Here is a 21,372-nt window from a genome sequence, read left to right on the forward strand (position 1 = left end):
TTGTTTGGTCTTTTTGTTTATTCTTAGTTTTATTACTGTGTTTCTTGAATTTCACTGCTGGAACTTGCAGAACATTTGCATTTGCGTCATCATAATAGCAGTTACTTCTAATCCAGCTCCTTCAATATATTTTCAGCATGTAGGTTGAATAAATGAGAGAATATACAGCCTGTCCTTTCTCTTTTGCCAATCTGAAGCCAGATTGTTTCACTATATTCTGCCTGGACTGTGGCTTCCTATTCTGGGTAATGTTTTCATGTGCAGACAATGAAATGTTTTGGGATTCTCAGTTTCCTAAGCCCATTCCACACCTTGGCTTGGGCTACACAAAGACCTAAAACTATTAACTTTTTAATATTCTTTGCCTTTCTCAATTATCCAAAGTTCTGTTCAAAAAGCTTGAGAATCTGGCACTTCTGTCTCGCTCCGATATATTGATGATCATAGGCATTTTTTTGATAGCCTCTGAAATTGAGAATTTTGTATGATAGTTTACACACACTGCTATGGAATTGGCATGTAGACTGAACTACTACTCTAGTCCCTCTATTTTGCCTATCCCCTGAATTCTGATAAAACACATGTATATATGAAATTACAGTATGCTTAACAGAAAAAAAAGAAGCTACATTTTTTTTGCTTTGGGCCATACAGAAAAAAAAATCACAATATCTAAAGCAAGGGTAAAATAAGAGAATCAACAATTCCATGTGCTGATTGGCTTTATGGTTAATTTTCAGAATCTTACAGAACTACTGCTCAGTTAATTGAAAGGATTTCAAATTATATGTTTGTTGGAGAATAGTAGTATGTTTTCAAATGTTAATGTTAATTGCATTTATTTTACATTTTATCTGGGAGTTCAAAGTGGCTTCTATGGATTCTCTCTTTTTAGAGTTAGAATCAGGCAGTCTAAGGTAGGCTAGCTGCCAGCATGACTGTCCAAAGTCATCCTGTAATCTCCGTAGGTAAACAAGCAGTTGAACCTCTATCCCAGAGGCAAACAACTGTTATAATGCACTCTCCTTGTCTTGGTAGCTAAATATTAGGAGTGTAGGTTATAATCCGAAACTGATTCTCCCAAATCAAAGTACAGGTAGTCCTTGACTTACAACAGTTCATTTAGTGACTGTTCAAAGTTACAACAGCACTGAAGAAGTGACTTATGACTGTTTTTCACAGTTACAACCATTGCAGCATCCCCATGGTCACATGATCAAAATTCAGATGCTTGGCAAGTGGTTCATATTTATGACGGCTGCAATGTCCTGGGCATCATACAATGCCCTTTTTCAACCTTCTGACAAGTAAATCAATGGGGAATCCAGATCCACTTCACCACCACCACCACGAACTTAACAAATGCAATGATTCACTTAATAACTGGCAAGAAAAGTTGTAAAATGGGGGAAAACTTGTTTAACAAACATTTCACATAGCAACATAAATTTTGGCCTCAATTGTCATGACTCGAGGGCTGCCTGCATTGATGCATGTAGTTCAATCAACCGAAACTGGAAGAGAGGATTCATTGGAAAAGACCCTGATGTTGGGAAAGAATGAAGGCAAAAGGAGAAGAGGAAGGCAGAGGATGACATACAATACAATAGTAGAGTTGGAAGGGACCTTGAAGGTCTTCTAGTCCAACCCCCTGCCTAGGCAGGAAACCCTATACCATTTCAGACAAATGGCTAAAACGGTTAGTGTCACCAACGCAATGAATGTGAATTTGGGCAAACTCAGGGAGATGGGGGGGCTGGCTCCAAAGAGTTGCGAAGAGTCTGATACGATTTAGGAGCTGCACAACAATAAAATTTGATGAACACCGGCCCTTCAGGATTTCACCCCTATCTCCCTCACAGCCTATGGAGATTCACAGTCATCCAGGTCATGGTTGTCCCAAAGGTGCTTTTTCAAGATGCAACTGGACTTTCTGCTTTTTCTTTTGAAGACGTTTCACTTCTTATCCACAAAGCTTCTTCAGTTCGGATTGGATGGTGGGGAATCGGAGCGAAGAAGCTTCTTGGATGACAGAGTTGGAAGGGACCTTATAGGTCATCTAGTCCTGTTCAAGGAGGAGACCCTACACCAGTGGTGTAGCGTAGGTTGTCAGCACCCGGGGCAAGGCAAGTAATTTGCGCCCCCTAACCCAAGGGCGGCCCGACTGCAGCTGCCCCTGGGTCGGCATCAGTCAAGTGAAGCTCTCCATGCTGGCCTCCTGCCTTCCTCCCGAAAAGGAGCTCGAAGGGCAGCAGGAAAAGGCTCGACTGAAGGGAAGCAGGTGCCGCGGGGGTGGGAGGCGCACCGGGGGCTTCAGGAAGGGGCCGGCTCCCCGGGGCGCTCCAGGCGGAGCGGGAGGACGCGGTGGCGTTGCAGCGGCGGGCAGACGGAGCGCAGCGCCGCTCTCCTTCGGCTCCCGCGGGGGCGGTGCGGCGGGTCTTGCCGGCTCCGCTGGGAGGTAGGCGGTGCGCAGGAGGGGCCTGGGCGGGCCGGGGCCGGGGAGCTTAGTTTGCGGGCTGAGCCGGGCGCGGAAAGAGGTGGCCACAGTCCGGCAAAGGGTGGCGCGGGGCAAGTCAGGGCGCCCCCCCAGACATTGCGCCCGGTGCGGCCGGCCCCCCCTGCACCCCCCACGCTACGCCACTGCCCTACACCATTTCTGACAAATGGCAGTCCAATATCTTCTTGAAAGTCTCAAGTGATGAAGCTCCCAGAACTTCCGAAGGCAACTTCTGTTCCATTGGTTGATTGTTCCCTGTCAGAAAGTTCCTCCTTGTTTCTAGATTGAATCCCACCTTGGTTCGTTTCCATCCATTATTCCTTATCTGACCTTCAGGTGCCTTGGAAAATAGCTTGATCCCCCTCCTCTCTATGGCAGCCTCTCAAATATTGGAAGGCTGCTATCATGTCTCCCCTGGTCCTTCTCTTCACTAGGCTAGCCATGCCCGGTTCCTGCAACCGTTCTTCATATGTTTTAGTCTCCACTCCCCTAATCATCCTGGTTGCTTTCCTCTGCACTTTTTCTAGAGTCTCAACATCTTTTTATAGTGTGATGACCAAAACTGGATACAGTACTCTAGGTGTGGGTGAGAAGTGAAACGTCTTCAGGGAAAAAAATAGAAAGTCCAGTTGCCTCTTGGAAAAAAAAGTACCTCTGGGACTCCCTCAGAGCCTTTTCTGGCGAATCTGGAGGTCAGCACCAACGGACTGACTGAAAGCGCCACGCGAAGCACACACCCGCCTCGGCCCGCTTTAGGCAAGAGGGCGCTTGCGCTCTTCAGCTCCCAGTTCCTCGTCTCCTCCTCCCCCCCCCCACACCCACCGTCCCCCCTCCCCTCCCCCCACAAGATTGCTGGGTGCGCGTGCGCCGGAGGGGATATTCTCTCTCTCTCCTTCTCCCCCCCCTCCACACACACACCCCAAAACCCGGAAGTGCCTCGCGCCGCCTCAGCTTGCGGTCAGGCAGGCGGGCGGGCGGGAGGGAGAGGAGGCGGAGGCGGCTCCGTCGCCTAGGCTGGTTTTGGCTCAGGACGAGGGAGTCGACAATTGGAGCCGCGGCCTGCCTTTGCCCGCGTTCTGGTCCAGGTAAGGGTGAAGGGGAGGAAAAAAAGGAGTCCGGGTCCGGCCGCTGGGGTGGGGGTGGTGAGGGGGTGGGTGGGAGGGAGAAAGTAGCGGGGCAGTTGGGGAAAAGGCGGGGGAGGGAGGGAGGGTGGGAGGGATGTTCGGTGTGACAGGGAGGCACAGGAGTACTCCCAAAATGGGCGTGGGGGTGTGGGGGAGCCTCTTTATGCGGAGATTGGGAACTCAACGGTAGGGAGATGGGACGGAGCCGGTCTGGATCCCTGCAACGAGAGAGCTTCGAGATCGCGTTCATTGGAAGGTAACCCGAGTTCCAGCCTTCTCACGAGACACCGGAACCTTCCAAACGTGTGAATTCGGACCAGGCGTTTGGTTTGGCCGAAGGGAAGATTCGGCACTTCGGTGATGCGCGCGGGTAAAAAGGTCTGACTCTGAGCCAGAGTTCATTTTAACCCATTATTTTATCTAGTGAACACAATTTCCTGTCTTTCCTTTATAACCCGAGGCATTCACTAACCACATCGACTTGTGTGTGTGTGGTTTTTTTTGGTACAATATGGTAGGCTGAAGTGTACAGGGCTTGCATGGTTTGTGGCGCAGTGTGTCTTACAAGAGGGAGCAGCAGAAAGAGAGAAATTGCCCAGGGGGGAGAATTGAGGTTCAAAAGAGTGATCCTGAGACCAGACTCTAAAGCAGTCTTGTGCACTTTGAGTTGAAGTCCACAAGTCTTAAAGTTGCCAAGTTTGGGGACCCCTGCTCTAAAGAAAGATCTTCCTATCACAGATGCATCATAGATGGGAAGCAGAGATTCTTTGAGTTCTGGAGATGGCCTTTTCTCTGACATCGGGAGAAGTTAATAAAAAGTTGAAGTGGAAAGGAGAAGGCTGTTTTTAGCATAACCCTGAAGTTGAAGTAGGTGAGGGTTTTTGTTTTTCCATGGTAAGTGAACAGAAAGAGTGAAGGTGTGGTGATGCATGTTTGAAATGCAGAGTTGATTGGTTAGTTAGTAGGTGGGATTATGGATGAAAGGATTATTGAAGGATGGAAGTGGTTTGAGCATAATGACTTTTTCTTGGAGTACTTTGAAGTCAGGGAAAACATTAAAAGCATTTGAAGTTTGAAAAGTTGTGAAATTTCATATGTTCCTGCAGGTATATTAAAGAAATGAATTTGCTTTCCTGAGTAGTTAGTTGAAATTTAGGTGGAAGTGAGGAAGGAGGAGCTCAGAAATTTATTGATTGTGTGTACATGTAGGACCAGGAGAGAATTTATCTGGGCCCTACAAGTAAATATAAATGGAACGAGAGTTGACAGAAAGTTACAGAGGTCACAATGAGCATGTATTAAATCTTAGGGCAAGAAAATATGTGGGTCAGGAAGCTGTGTTTGACTGTAGACTGTAGAATAGGTTGTTTATGTTGTACATATTGCTACACTTTTCAAGAATGAGGAGCATTTAAAATATTTTCTCAGTAATTTGAAAAAGGAACCTATGAAGTGAGCCTTTGATCCTATTTTAGATGGGGAAAGAAAATTGAGAGTTGATATCTCCATCGTTATCTAGCCTTCCATCTAATAGGTTATTGGGATGACCACACAGTGGAAAGAACAGAAGAATGAAGAGTTCTATATTTAAAGTTTAAATTTGTTTTTTTAATTGTGTGGATAGTTTGAGTATTATTTGATGCACCGTTAAATACTTTTTTTTAATCTGTCTGTTCATTTTAACTGTGCAGAACTGTTAATGCCAAAGGGAACTAGTTTCTATAATTTCATGGTAGTTACTTAACTGAGAAATGTGCCCCACCCCTTTTTCTGCTTGCTTCCCTACAATTAAGACTACGGGTTAGTGGTTGAGCTCTTTTGCCCACTAGCCTCAAATTGTGCTTGACATACTCATCTTTTTGAAGAGCATTTTCAATTAGGACTCCTTACATCAGCTTGCTTAGCAGACACATTACTAATAAGACAACCCATTTGGGAGTTTGGCATGTCTGGAGATTAGTTATAGTGGTAGCAGGAAACTTACAGTAGTTGTGTCTGATTTTCTAGCAGATGTCAAAAAACTAATTAACACACCTTTTTAGAACTGGTTGTTTCTGTTCTTTGTGTTTGAAATTCATCTGACTGTTTAAAACACAAACTGGGGCTGAAGCTGTTGTGAAGTTACATGTTCCAAGATTACATCACAAGATTTCATGAAGTATTGAATGTTCACACCCATGCGGTTTGGACAGCTGTTGAGTTTTCATCTTTGCAGCTAATTATTGTTTTTTATTCATACAACCTATTAAGGTTCTAAAATAAATCAGCCAAGTATTTAAATTTTCTTTATTGAAAAATAGGGCAACATTTTAAGGACATTCTGACTGATTAAAGTGATTGACAGTGAAATCCATGATAAATGCCTCTGTCCTCAGGGCAACAATGAAGATAGTTACATGAAATTTAGACTAACATGATCAGAATTGAGTTTAAATCTGTATTATTCCCCCAGATCCAATTAGTTTCTGTATTCTAATCACAACAGAGTTGACATGTAGGTAAAATGACTATTATTTGATCAGTACTAGTTTGAGGGCAAATATATGATGACCCATTAAGCAATGAAAAGTGTACCTTTGATTTTATGTGTGTCAGGAAAAAGTCAACATAGGAGCTATATATGTTCCAGCCAGAAGTGAGTGTTCATCTTATATGCACTTTTTAGAAAGAAAGTCTTCTGAATCTTGTCTCCTGTTTAACCACCTTCCTGGTTTCACCAAGTTCTTTTTTTTTTTTTTTGGTTTTGAATTTCAGAAACTGTTTTGTCTGCAGATAGAAGAACTTGAAGTAGGCCTCTCGACTTCTTATTTGGGGTCCTTTATTTCCTACTCCTAAAGTAATCTGCCTGCCGCCCAGCATTGCTTGTCGGCAGATGTTCTTGATAACTTCCTCTCTGTTCCAAATTGAGCTATGCATTTTACACCGAGTCTCGAGGATGACTGGCTGACTAAACAAAGAGATCATTTTTCCCCCAGAGATTGACTCAGTTCTTTTTCTGTGTTAAGCAAATCAGCCCCCAAATTAACATCTGCACCATGTTGGATTCCTGAGCTGTAAGATATGGTGGTCAGATTCCTGGGTTTTTGTTCAGCTCATTCCAAGGAACCTAAAAGAAGTTGCCTAGCTGAAAGAAATAAAGAGAATTAAATGTTACCTGATAAAAAATGTAAAGGATAATGTCTGTTTGGGTGAAACTTTATGAAGGCTTAGCTTTCTGATAAAGAATGATTCATAAATGAGACTAACTGAATAATCAGACGTATGAATAAACCTTTTGACTTGGATGTTTATACACTTCATGACTATCCTTTTTTAATAGCTGTAATTGAATATTGATAGATGGTAAAGGTTTGTGCTTATTGTTGGATGTGTATTTAAGAGACTGCAATGCTTCAGTCTTAGGATGCAGATTGCTTTTGGAATTATTCCTTTATAAACTGTCACTTTTGGATATCTGTTGAAAACTGTCTCTAGGATTGAACTCTCAACCAATCTGGCAGTTTTCCCGGTAGTGGTAGACTGAAAGGAATGAAGTGAGAAAGTTTTTCGTGTAGTCCATGGAAGGATTGAGAAGAGAGAAAGTTTTATTTAGCCTGTTACAAAGGAAGATCAGCTACTTAATAGCCAGTCCTAAAGCATCTATTTAGGTTCCAAATTAAAAGAGGAAAGGATTAGTTTGCTTAGTTCAGTTCCGTCAAAGGATGACATTTTTAGTGAGACATGTAGAAACCAAGCAGTTTTCGGGATATAATTCATGTATATGTATATTTCAACTTAACCTGGGCAGCTGTTGTGTCTAGGACAATGTTTCTCAACCTTGGCAGTTTTTAAGTTGGGTGGATTTCAGCTCCCAGAATTCCCCAACCAGGCTACTGGTCTAGGATAATAAACCTAGGATGCCTTTCTGTATCCATGTATATACAACATGATGTCCTTGGCATTGATGAAGCAAACAGATGCTCGGTGTTTATTTCTGACTTCCCCTCAGTGGTGATATGAAGCATGGCTGGGGAAGGATTTAATAGGGCTCTTGCAATCATCGCGATGTAGGGATGCGGTGGCTCAGTGGCTAAGACACTGAGGTTGTCGATCAGAAAGGTCAGCAGTTTGGCAATTCGAATCCCTAGTGCTGCATAACGGAGTGAGCTCCCGTTACTTGTCCCAACTTCTGCCAACCTAACAGTTCGAAAGCATGTAAAAATGCAAGTAGAAAAATAGTGGGAAGGTAACAGTGTTCCGTGCGCCTTCAGCTTTTAGTCATGCTGGCCACATGACCACGGCAATGTCTTCGGACAGCATTGGCTCTTCGGCTTTGAAACGGAGATGAGCACTGCCCCCTAGAGTCAGGAATGACTAGCGCATATGTGCAAGGGGAACCTTTACCTTTGCGTAATCATCATGCAAGATTGTTCCATAGCTATGATCAAGTATTTTTACCTGTCCTGATTCTTCTGCTATTCAGTTTGACTGAATACCCTTTATTATCATAAGCAGTAAGGAAAACATTATTCATATTATAATTATTTTGTATTCTTCGGCCAAGTCTTCTCTTTCTGTACCTCTTGTAGTAATGAAAAGCTATATCTTCCAACATTTTCCATATAAGAACTATCACAGCCTTTTTTTTAATTTTTCTGAATTTTGGTCAGTTTTTTAATAGTTTATCTTTTTTTCTCTTACAATTTTCTATCCACCCACCCAACCATCATTCCTCCCCCCCCCCTCATTGTATGATGTTTTAAGCCACCAGAGTCACCTTACAGTGAGATGGGCAGCACACAAATTTAATAAATAAATTGTTAACTGTAATCTGCAGAAGTCTTCAATTTCTGCTAAGAATTGAGCCTATATTAAGGTGCTATATAAATATATGCTAAAATGCCAATATAAAAATGAAGGATTCTTGAAATGGCCACACTGCCTTTACTTTTTCTTCCTTCCTGCGCTACTTTGTTATAATGTTAGCTTTCCCGTTTTAGCATTGGCATGATTCACTAGTTAAGCATGCAATTTAAAATTATGGGTTTATGTAGACCAAACCACTGCTTTGGACAGGCTGGGGGGATATGCCCTACCATGTTTTGTTGTAGCCATAATATATACAAGTTAAGGATTCTCTTCTTTATAAATTGTACATCAGCTAACTGAAAGAGGTTACAACATGAGCCCACACAGGAACTGATCTGGCATTGTATTTTAATCTTTAAAATGGGAAGAAATCAATAAAAAAAATATACTGCAGAATGTTTTCTATGTCACAAATTGACTTATTTCTTCTTTTTTCTCTTATAAGTTTATAGTTTGCCTTTGGCAGAAGACTGTTTGGAATTATCACATTTATTCTTATCCTACATACATATTCAGCCTGTTTCATCTGAAGGAGAGATTCGACAGCTTTCCTTTGAGGTAGCAGCGTGGGTTAACTAAAAGGAGAAGTAATCTTCTATGTGTCATGGATTCCCTAAGAAATAAGGAATGACTTTTTCTGCCTTGAAAACTGACGTTTCCCTTTGAATATGCATAGACAACTTGCTTAATTCTTAATTTTTCCTTAAATAGATCTGTTTAGCAGTCATGCTGCAGCCAGTTCATTCTGGCAAAGCTTACAGCCAGGAAATACAAAGCCTTTTTTGTTTTGATTTCTCTTTTCAGTTGCCAGTTTGGTAAATGAATTTATAGTAGGGTTCTTAATGTAGTTGTGTTCTTCTTTCTATTGTGTCAATATACTTTCCTGTAGTGGCACTTCTATTATACCCTTAACCTCAGGTATAGAGGGACTCTGCTATCTAACTTTAGGATGAGAGACTAGTTGATCTGACAAGTGAGAGTAATACTATTTAGATTACAAATATTTCAGTTGTTATATAAATACTTAATATAATGACTTTCTGCCAAAACTGTTTCTAAAAGTGGCTATACAAAAATACAATGTATGTTGACACATAAAGTTAAAATCTAATTAAGATTGTGGTAAAACAGATATATCACCCAAGTACAGCTTCTGTTTGGATGGCCTGATTGGAACATGTTCTCTCTCAGTACCAGGATAATGGAGAAAAAAGGAATCTGACCTTGGCAAGAAATTTCAGAGGTTCCAAGTATTCACTTGAAAGATTGCTTTATGTTCTTATAAAATATGTCTCCATAATGGTGAGGCAGTGAAATGGGTATCTTCCAAAGATTCTAGTCAGATTTGTAAAGGAGAAAGCAATATACTGGTATTAAACAATGTGCAAGTCCAATTATTCCCAATAAGTGATAAGTTGCTAATGAAGCTTTAAAACAAGGAAATTTGATGGATCATATAATGGGTCATAACAAGACAGCCCTACAGGATATCCTACAGTAATCCAAGTATGAGGTAATTGAGACGTGTTACCGTGGCTACATCTGGCGTTTTTAAGAAAAAAAATGCAGCTGGAATATTCCTTTTATTTTTACAAAAGCCCTTCTGATCACAATGAAATATGGACATCCCAGTTCAGGAATATACTTGAACTGCGTATCTGAGTACAGATAGTCCTCAACTTACAATTGGTCACTCAGAGACCATCCATAGTTGCAATGGACCCCCAAAGGTACTTATGAGCCAGTTCCGATGACTTGCCCTCCCCTATTTATGGCCATTTCCAACATTTCATGGTCACATGACTCTGATTTACAACATTTTGGCTAAAGGGCATTTACTTTAAGATTCTTAGCAAAAACATCTCTTAGCGAATAATGGTTTTGTTTAATGACCACCACAAAAACAATCATAAAAATGGGTCCACTCAAGTGACTCACTTTATGGTAATCACAATTTAAGACAGTAATGGGCAGGCTCCATTACGGTTGTAAATCAAGGATTATCTGTACTCAAAAGGAAAAATAATCATACTCGGGCAATTGAATCTCTTCCTTGATTTCCCTTTGAACTCAGTAAAAACTGTATTTTCTTTTACTAGATTACATTTATTTTTTGCCCTCATACTATCTATGAAATCACATCAGGATTTAAAATTCTGATATCAAGAAAAGATAGGGTTAGGTATGCAGGCATTAATGGAAAAATGGGTGGGGTGAGGACAAATTATAACATGCATGTTGCAACATCATCATGCAGATATTGTAAGTTACATACAGTGTGTGTCATATATGAGGCAATCATAACTACATCATTTATATAATATGTGAGTTTTTATTTGGAGTGCATAGCGGCTTGCTATTCACACCTACGGTTAGATGTTGTCAGCATCCTGAAAGTACTACAATTCAAAACTCTGGATAACCTTTCCTAATAGTTTCATATATATACCGTATACTAAACAGCTTAGAGCACAGAAGTGTGCTTTTGAGATGAAAAAAGTATTTGAATAACCTTTGGTGCAAATCCTACTTATAATATTAGTGGAATTAATTTGTGTTAGCATATCTTTGTATCAGTCGTTTTCATCCTTTTCAGATACATAATAAACAACTTTCTTACATGCTATTTTTATCTTATTCATTTTTGTAACGTATTTAAGGAATCCTTCCCTTTTTATCTCTTATGCAGTTCCTCCTCCATCAGTTTTCTCCAGAAGATAGTTCAACCCTTGGGATAGGGATAACCAGTATTTAGGGAGGCTTTTTGAATTAGTTTGCCCCCCCTATCCAAACATTTTTTACCTTCTGTTATGTTTTTTAATAGTCCTAATTTGCAGTGTAGATAGCACTATTTGGATCTCAATCCAGTTTCATAGCCGTGCTCAGAATAATAACCACTACTTCGTATGTAGGCAAAGTAATTTTCTCTTAGAAAGTGGGATGTTTTACAACTAAATCTGTTTTATGAGATTGGAAGTAAAATGAATCAAATCTACTGAATTAAAATTCTATTATAAAGATAAGGCTTTGCCTTTATTGAGTCTGTTCAAATGTATGGGGTGTGCAAGTTATCTTACTGTTTATTTTGTATTTTTCAAATTCCCTTTTTTTCCCTGTTCTTTAGAAGAAAAAATTAAAAATCCTTGGTTAAAAACTTGCTGCCTACTAATGTTCTCTTGTATAGTAGCCTTAGTTATCAATTTTTCTGCATTTCTCTTTAGGTCAAGTACCCCTTTCTGATAAACTGAAAGTAAGAGGTCCAGAACATAGAATACAGCAGTCATGACAACTGCGTATTCATCTGTAAACCAGTTATTACATGATAGTACATTTTAAAAAGTTGTTGCTGCATCCTGTAGGAAACTTTCAGTTCCTATAGATTTCTTTTTTTAAAAAAAAAAACTATATTCTGCAGACTGTAATAGTTCCTCAATGAAAATGTTAATAATAGTAGGCGGTTTCCTCAATTTTGACAATTGCTAAAATTCCTCTTTACTGTAACATATATCTGAAGAAAGTCATACAGAGAGGTCTGTGGAGATTCTCAATCATATGGGTCATGGGTCAGAACTGAAAAAAGTTTCTTGGATGAGAACTGAAATGTTTTCAAGAAAAAGGAAACAAGAAAGACCAGTTGCCTTTTGAAAAAGACCTTTGGGTCATACCGAGAGATTAAGTGCTTGCTGAAGGAAGACTTAAATTATTTCACTTCAAGATATAAGCAGCCTGCTCTTCTTTGATTTGACACTGTCTTACTCACTATACTGTGGATTTGTAGATTTTTGACTGTTGAGACAGTATTAATTTACTTCTGAGCCTGCCTGCAGCTTAGTGATTAATCAAATATCTCCAGGAAGCTAGCAAGAAGAATCCATAGGTGGAATATGCTTATGTCCCCTTATTGCAGTTTGAGGAAAGAATGGCTTCCCACTTGTGAATTACTAAAATGATACGTCATTATTGGAGATTTTTGGCCTAGAGCTCAAACTCTCTGTATCTCCACTGCATGGGCTTGAACTGTCTGTTTGGCCGGTTTGATATATTTGCAGATATATCAATTTGGTTAGAAATTATTGAGAATATTTGTAGCTCGGATTGTCAGTTTTGGCAGGGGTCTGTCAATATCAGTTTGGCTCACAGCTTGGAAATCCTTCTGGACTCCCAGTTTTGGGTTGAACAGCAGTTGGAGGTTGCGGCTAGGAGACCCTTTGCACAAGTTACATCTTAAACACCAAAGAAGCTTTTTCCAAAAGGCAACTGGACTTCCTTGTTTTTTTTTTCCTTTGAAAATGTTTTGCTTCTCATCCAAGAAGCTTCTTCAGTTCAGAACTCAACAGTTATTTCCTCCTGCTGAGTGATTGGTGTGTGTTGTTGCAAAGAGACGATTTTGTGGAGATAGTAGAAAAAAATAGGAGTAGTGTGGCGAAAAACAACTTGTATGCTTGGAAGAAAGAAACCCTATGATTGGCCTGCACCTTTAGAGTTCCCCCCATTCCTGTTATTATTGCTAAAATATGAAACTCCAGCTAGGAATCTGGGGGTATGGAATTTTCATTTTTTTACCCAGTCAACGTTGCAATCCAAAGCTTTAAAAATGCATTTACAGTATAGGTGCTGACAATATTTTTGTATTTGTCCTTATGCCTTTCCTGTAGTCATTACATTTATATTTTTATTGGTCTTGTTATCTTTTCCCTCTTATCTTGTCAACCACAAACTCCTGACCCTACTGGAAAATGATTAGGGATGTTACTGCTGTGACAGCATCTCAAATCGGGATATATTTCTGATATTCTCCTTCTTTGTTTTCAGAAAACTGGCCCAGTGCATCAAGCCGGGGCGGCATGCCGAGGCAGGGCATGGTCCAGGATGAGTTTAAAAGATGTCAGCAGTGCAGCTTGTCCAGAGAATGTAACCTATGCCCTTCATATTTATCCTCAGCTCTCAATAGAACACAGTTCCTGTTGCAGGGTAACAGCAACTAAGGATGCCATAGCCACTGAGGTGATTAAGGATGTTATCGGCTCCTTGAGTTTGGACCTATCTAAGCATTATGTACTTGTGGAGGTGAAGGAGACAGGGGGAGAAGAATGGGTATTAGATGGGAATGACCCTCCTGTCCATAGGGTCCTGCTTTGGCCTCGCCGGGCCCAGGATGACCATCCTCGGGAAGATGGTTATTATTTTGTTTTACAAGAGAGGAATGCTGATGGGACTATCAAATACGTCCACATGCAGCAGACCTGCGAGGAAGAAAAACAGGAGGAAGCCCGGCGACTGGTTGAAAGGGGCTTCCTTCCTTGGCAACATTTCAATGATATGTGTAACCTCCCTAATTTGACGGAGACGACCCTGTTGGAAAACCTCAAGCGGCGTTTCCTGAAACAGAAGATCTACACCTACGTGGGCAGCATCCTCATTGCCATCAACCCTTTCAAATTTCTGCCCATCTATAACCCCAAGTACGTACAGATGTACGAGAACCACCAACTTGGGAAGCTGGAGCCCCACATCTTTGCCATCGCTGATGTAGCCTACCACGCTATGCTGAAGAAACACATGAATCAATGCATTGTTATTTCTGGCGAGAGCGGATCAGGAAAAACCCAAAGCACAAACTTCTTGATCCACTGCCTCACTGCCCTGAGTCAAAAGGGTTATGCTAGCGGAGTGGAGAGAACTATTTTGGGAGCTGGACCAGTGCTGGAGGTAAATATATATATATATTCAAATTCAAAGCCTTTATTGTCATTGTACATCATGTATACAACGAAATTGGTTTAGCTTCTGCTGGGTGCAGCCCATATAAGTATACAAGACAACATGAATCATATAAAAAATAATCCTTATTCAAGTAGTTAGGGGAAAAAAACTAGTCATACATTTCCATATGTACGTCATGTTCTGTGCAACATGTATATTACTCTGGTGTATGATCTTATATCATGGTATATATGTATATTTATATTTACATACATGTACGTGTGTATGCGCGTGCACACACACAAACACACGGATATATATTTGTAAATACTTTCTTAAACAGAGATAATTAAAGATGACTTCAATGTGGTTTTAAAACTTCACAATGTTTTGAGGTTTTGGACTTTGATGTTGGAAGGAAGCTTTCAAATGAAACCCTTGCTTCCATTTCTGGCTGGGCTTTTTTTTTTCCTGCACAAGACTCTCCTAAACCTTTCCAAAATAGCTTCCTCCACATATTTTTTTTCCTTCTGGTTTTTTTTTTTTTTTTTGGTGTAAAATGGCTGTGTTGGCTTTCAAAGATCTTGCCTTATTTAGTCATATTTGGCTGTGTGAATTTTTACAACTGAAGATAAAGAAACAAGACTTGGTGCTGGACACTAATTGCCTTTAAAGTCTGCATCCAGCCTCATTGCTAAGTACTACGGTAGTGAATCTGGGAAAAAGACAGCTGAAATTCATACAACTGACTTTTCCCCCCCCACAGAACATAACGGTATCACCTTGTAAATCAAATGTAGGGCATTTCAGATGGGCTGACTACAACTGCCAGAATTCATTACCGTTGGTTGTACCTGCTGAGGATGTTGGAAGCTTTAGCATTTTTCACACTTACAACGGTTGCAGTAACATCTGGAAGTCAATATGTCTCAGTCTCTTTTTATTGTAGGCTTCCGTTTTGAGCCTGCTTTTTTATGCTTCTTGATTTTCAACCTTTATTGTTCAGGCTAATAGATCAAATGAATCACTTCCATTGCATTGATACACTATTTTGATAGTATCAATACAGGTAGCCCTCGGCTTAGAAAGCATTTGTTTAGTGATCGTTTGAAGTTACAACAGCACTGAAAAAGTGTCTTATTAGCATTTTTCACACTTACAACGGTTGCATCATGGTCACATGATCAATATTAGGATGCTTGGCAACTGGTCTATATTTATGATGGTTGCAATGTCCTGGTGTCAACCTTGCAACCTGACAAGCAAAGTCAGTGGAGAAGCCAGATTCACTTAACAACTGTGTTACTAACAACTTCAGTGATTGACTTAACAACTGGGACAAATAGGGACGTAAAATGGCCCAAAACCTATTTAACAATTGTCTTACTTAGCAGCAGAAAATTCGGGATTCACAGTTCTTCATCACAGTACTATATCCCCTTTCTCTTGGATCTGTGCTTTATCAGCAAACTGCAACAAAATACAGCAAACTGTTAGATATTTTTCTATTTCAATTTATAAAAGCTTTTTTGTGTTCTTAGAATGAGCAAGATGGTTTAGAAGCCTACGTATGTCTGCCTATTCCAATAGTCCCACAGAAAGCAGAAGTTGACTTTTCAAAGTCTTGCTGACTTTGGAAGGCTTCACTTGTCGTTCTCACCCAAAACAGGAAGAGAAGAAGCCCCTTTTGGGTCTGCTAACTGTAGAATACCGGATGCTACTAATAATTGACAGCTGGGGGTTGGGGAGAGCAGGTGGATGAAACATATCTATGGTCATCATATATGCACATGTATTTATATTGGTTATCTATCAGATGTCCACCTCTAGAATTGAGCTATCTTGGTTAAAAACAATTTGTCTCAAGTATTCTTAGGTGCTATATTTTTCAATATAGATTAGGAATATAAGAAGCTTCCTTGTGCCATACTATGTATTTGGTCTTCAATTTCCTATCTGGAGTTGCTAAGATTTAAAGCTAGAGCTTGACCTATCTAGGGTGGATGGCCCCTGTGTGAGAAACCAGAAATGTGAGGATGGCGTAGTCTGCACTAGGAATGTAAGCCAAAGGACTGGATTTCCATATCCAGGGCCAATGGAAGAGGCTGATTTGCTTCCACTTCGAATTATTCTGGGTTTGAAGAACTGAGGGGTTCCAGATTGAGTGTTTTAAGTCATTGGTCCCTACTAAGGGGAATTGGCATGAATCCCCCCTCCCCAATTCTACTTGGCTATCCTATTCCATTGCTGGTGGGGTGCCATGGAGCTGTTTTCAAGGAAATGAAGGTCTTCGGTTTGATGACAGTATCCTTCTAATTCAGCTGCTGCTTTGTGGGGATCCAGACCTGATTACCAGGGAGTGTGGCCTCAAGTTGTTGCTGACTAGCATCGGGTTTCTATCCCAAAGGTGCTTTTTCAGGAGGCAACTGGACTTTCTTGTTTTTTCTTTTGAAGACGTTTCTCTTCTCATCCAAGAAGCTTCTTCAGTTCTGACAGGATAGTGGGGAATGGAAGGATTTGTATTCCTTGCAGACAGATGGTCATTTGCATCCTTTTAGAGGGTCATTGAAGCACTTGGAGGTTTATCTGTGTCCTCAGGGTCACCTGAGCGGTGCTCCTAGTTCCTGTGGTCTGCAATTTTTTTCTTGAAATCCATTCTTACTCCCACACCATGGATTCCCAGAGAACAATTGCAGGCCACAGGAACCAGGAGCACCACTCAGATAAACCTCCAAGTGCTTCAGTGACCCTCTAAAAGGATGCAAATGATCAGCTGTCTGCAAAGAATACAAATCCTTCCATTCCCCACCATCCAGTCAGAGCTGAAGAAGCTTCTTGGACGAGAAGTGAAATGTCTTCAAAAGAAAAAAATAAAGTCCAGTTGCCTCCTGAAAAAGCACCTTTGGGACAATCATGACTTGGATGACTAAGAATCTCTACTGAGAAAATGGATGAAGATCCATTTATGACTTGATGATGGACAAGCAGACAGGCTTGATGGAATTATTGAAACTGACATTTTGCCTTCTCAGAAACATGCACAGGCAGGTTTCAGATTCTGCACCAATATTGATTCTAGAACGCGGGTCTTATTGATCTATTGTGAATTCTTGTCTACATCCAATATCACTATAATGAGGTAGCAGGTATGAATGCCTATATATTAGCTTCTGCCTTAAGGGTAAGTAAAGGCATTTGGGTGTATTGGCTACCCTTTGGGATCCCTCCCTGGGCTCTTGGGTCCTGGCCTGGTGGTGGAGATCTTTACCCAGCTCTTGGTACTACGGAGACTTCAACCTCCATGTGGAAGAGATTAGATCCAGTAAAGTCTAGGACTACATTGCTTCCAAGCAACTGCAGACTTGTCCCAGGTAATCTTGGCTCCAACATATAAGCGATCACATATTAATTCTTATTTTTACCTTGGAGCTGCTATTATGTGTTCTGGATCTTATATTTATCCTAGATCACTTCCTGGTGCAGGTATTGTTGTTTGTATCCATCACAGAACTAGATGCATTCAAATGTTCTGCCGTGTCACTGTTGGATTTAAATGGTTTCTCATGGGCGCTTAGGGATTTCCCAGACCATATGGTGTGTGAATTAGTCAAGGCCCTTTATTATTCCTTGTAAAAGGCAACATCTCTGATCCTTAATGAATCATTGCCCAATAGCTTTTCTCTGCAGCTCATCCTGGGTGGCTTTTTGGATTTCACAGAGTCTCCAGGAGATGAAGCTGCAGAAGCAATGCTTTTGAGAACAAGTAGAGAACAATGTAGTGTGAATCTGATGGAGACTGTAAGGATATATGCCAAATTCAGGCCTACTCCATGGCACTAAGCTAGTGAAGGAGTTCTTACTGCTCCTTATTACATCAAGGGATTGTTGTCCAGCTGCCCTTTTGAGAGAACTAATTCCTCTCTGAGTAAGAACTGCCATCTGGCCACTATGATCAATTAGCAAAGCATTTTGTTCAATTTGAATCATTATGGCTGGCTCTCTGGAATGGCTTCCTGTTGGAGTTTTATTAGCTCCAACATTATCTTCTTCTCCCACCCACCCACCCACCCCACCCCCCAAAAAAGAAAAATGAAGTCAGAGCTCTTCCAGAGAGCAATTGGAACATAACACCTTCTAATTGTTAATAGTTTTTTTCAGCATATTACTCTATTTTTAATTGCTTGTTTTAAGCCACTGGGACTCTGGATGGATTGAGAGATAGATCCTGATAGATAAAACTTGGTGAATTAAAGAAAGATAGAGAAATTCATAGTATTTATCCTATTCTACAAGTTTGCATTTTCCAGAATTTCAGCAACTAGCTTTCCATGAGGGAGGAAAGTTTCAAGTTCCGAAGGGGAGGATTTTCCTATTACCTTAAAAAATAATCAAGCAATCAAGCATTTACCATATTAGTTTGATAGCTAATAGTATTTTTACCCTGGATTTTTTTTAAAAAAGCTTTTGGGTAACTTATTCTTTGTTTAAATACCATGTGTATGAGATCATATCATATTTTTAATATTTTTACATCATTGCAGGCAGTGTGATTAGGCAAGCTGAAAAAGAGTGCAAAAGTATAGTTTGCAAAAAAAACCCTTTTTTATTTTAAGAGCTACCCTTCTCCCTCAGATGGATGAAGCTAAATGTTTTCACCTCTTTTCTCCCTTAATTTTGGAATTTAGGGTGGAAGAAAAACTAACTACAAAGTTTAAGATTATTTTACCTTTTAAAACTTCTAACACCTTCCCCATCATTGGGTCCACCCACTTTTTGAAAGCAATCTACTGGCAACTTTCAAAATTGATAGAATTTGCACATTCTTTCTGTGTGCAACATGTGTGTAAGAATGTAACTCAATGAATTGACATGTAGCTCTGTATACACTCTTGAAATCTATATGCTTACAAACAGAAATCCATAAGATTCTTTTTGGGCAGACATACGAAAACTAGAAACATTATTTAGTAGAAAGTAAAGGCTGGGCAAATGCACCAGCTATACTTGTTTGATTGCAATCCCATTGAATTAAGAGTGGTTCTGTTCTACATAAACATGGGTTAGAAAAGCTCTAACCGTGTGTAGAATCTTTCAGAAAGAAGGATGGATTTTTATTGGATAAAACAATATTTTTCATAGGAATGAAAATGATTCATATAACGTGGTAGAAGTAATATAAAACTTGAACATATACTTTAATACATATCTGCATTATAAAGATTAGGAATGCAAAATAATTTCCAACTGGATTCAGCATATGTTTCCAATGAAAGATAAGCCTTTAGAACTTAGTCCAGTTACCTTTCATAGGTTGGGTGCTATAAGCAGCTCTAAAGAAAATAAATGAAAATATTTCAATTATAACTTCAGAGGTTAGCATTTTTCTTCTTTTTCTCTACCTTCCCAAACCCCATTCATATGATACCATATATTTTAAAGTATCAAGCATGAGAATATATATTATTACTGATTGTTGTAAGTTAACCGGAAGAAGACAATAAAATTGCAAATAAGATTTGCATAATTGTTGTCATAGGGCATGCTTTATGGGGGAAGTAATATGCAGAACCTTGTATCACATGAAGGTCACACATTACTATTTGCTTTATTGATGCAAGAGTTGGATAAACTGTCCCATGCGATTATAATTTATCTATTAAGAAAATGTGTATGGCTGCCCAGCTCACTCATGGTGACTCTAGGTGTCTTACAGAAGAAAGTGCTTCTTATTATTGTATTGTTTCTCTTTTGATCTTTGACAATAAATGCTTCTACTTGTCCCATTGTATGGGGTTTAATGGCTAAAAAATTAAAATTTAGCTAGCTAGCAGTAGGAACTGTACTCCAGTAGCAGAGCACATGCATTACATAAACAATATCCTTGGTTCATTGTTGGCATCTCTAAGACTTGGAGAAAATTCAGACGGCTATAAGTAATACAGGGTTAGAATAAACCAATATAACAATAGCAGCAGCAATAGCTGTTAGACTTATATTTTGCTCCATAGTGCTTTACAGCACTCTCTGAGCAGTTTACAATGCCCCCAACAATCTGGGTCCTCATTTTACAACCTTGGAAGGATGGAAGGCTGAGTTGATTCTGAGATAACCAGAATCAAACTCCTGTCCATGGGCACAGTTAGCCTGCAATACTGCATTCTAACCACTGCACCATTACAGTTCCTAATATCCTAGTTAAGTATGAGGCAAATCACAGTTACTATATGGAAGCATAGCCCATGGTAAAGCATCTGACTTGCATTTTGTTCCTGCCATTTTCAATTATAGGGTTTCAAACTACAGACATAGCAGCCTTAAAACATTGGAAAGTTGTCAGCCAGAACACACAGTACTGTATCATAATCATTGGAAATAAAGTCATTTTGCTTCATTTCAGGCCTTTGGGAATGCAAAGACAGCCCACAATAACAACTCAAGTCGTTTTGGAAAATTCATCCAGGTCAACTACTTGGAGAATGGCATTGTCCGAGGGTAAGTGCTGCACACATGCTCTCACTGTTCCATCAAGTTGTAATTCTGGTAATGGACAATAGAATTCAAAAGAAAAACTAGTCCCTACATTCATAAGCAATTATCTCAGCACTATGCTGTGTTCTGTCTTGAAAGAGATTTTTATAAATGCATAATGTCTGCTTTTGCACTGTTTTGTTTTTTTCTTGGCTCCCAGGGCTGTGGTTGAAAAATATCTCCTTGAAAAATCTCGTTTGGTGTCTCAGGAAAAAAATGAAAGGTAAGGGGTTATGGACTATGTAACAGAGACTTCATTTTTGCTTCATCCAGGCAGCATAATCAGTGACATTCATTTTGTACTTTAAAAAAAAGTGTTATGTACCAAACAAGAAAGCAGAAAGAGGTTAATTGCTTTCGTTTACAACTGTATTAACGCTCAAATGACATGTCATCAGAATTTTGGAAAACCAGGTTTGACCTGGCTATTCATCCAGGTGAATTTGGTTCATCGGATTTGAAATAATTCTCATTTTTTAATTGGTCTTTCTTTGAAACACACTGTTGTTTCAAAGCAAACATGCCAAATCATCCTGCATGACTCCATAGAGAAGCTATTGAGTTTTATAAACATTTCAATAACTTTAACAAGAAAGTTTGGTTTCCATGTCCCAACAAAATAAAACAAAATACCCCTTAATTAAATAACTCCATTTAGAATCTTCAGGAGTC

General features: G+C 39.9%; 1 protein-coding gene across 8 annotated transcripts in view; it reads left to right on the forward strand.

Moving 5' to 3' along the window:
- The first annotated feature begins 3,434 nt into the window (after nucleotides 1–3,434).
- Nucleotides 3,435–21,372, forward strand: part of MYO9B (myosin IXB) — a 93,253-nt gene continuing 75,315 nt past the window's right edge. For all 8 annotated transcript variants that reach the window (XM_081943000.1, XM_081943005.1, XM_081942998.1 and 5 more), the window contains exons 1-4: nucleotides 3,435–3,582; nucleotides 13,282–14,178; nucleotides 20,570–20,664; nucleotides 20,861–20,923. In XM_081943000.1, coding sequence (XP_081799126.1) covers nucleotides 13,339–14,178; nucleotides 20,570–20,664; nucleotides 20,861–20,923 — 998 coding nt within the window. In that variant the 5' untranslated portion in view covers nucleotides 3,435–3,582; nucleotides 13,282–13,338. The remainder of the gene's footprint in view (nucleotides 3,583–13,281; nucleotides 14,179–20,569; nucleotides 20,665–20,860; nucleotides 20,924–21,372) is intronic.

The sequence above is a fragment of the Natrix helvetica genome (assembly GCF_964273705.1).
Source record: "Natrix helvetica genome assembly, chromosome: 1".
NCBI lineage: Eukaryota > Metazoa > Chordata > Lepidosauria > Squamata > Natricidae > Natrix > Natrix helvetica.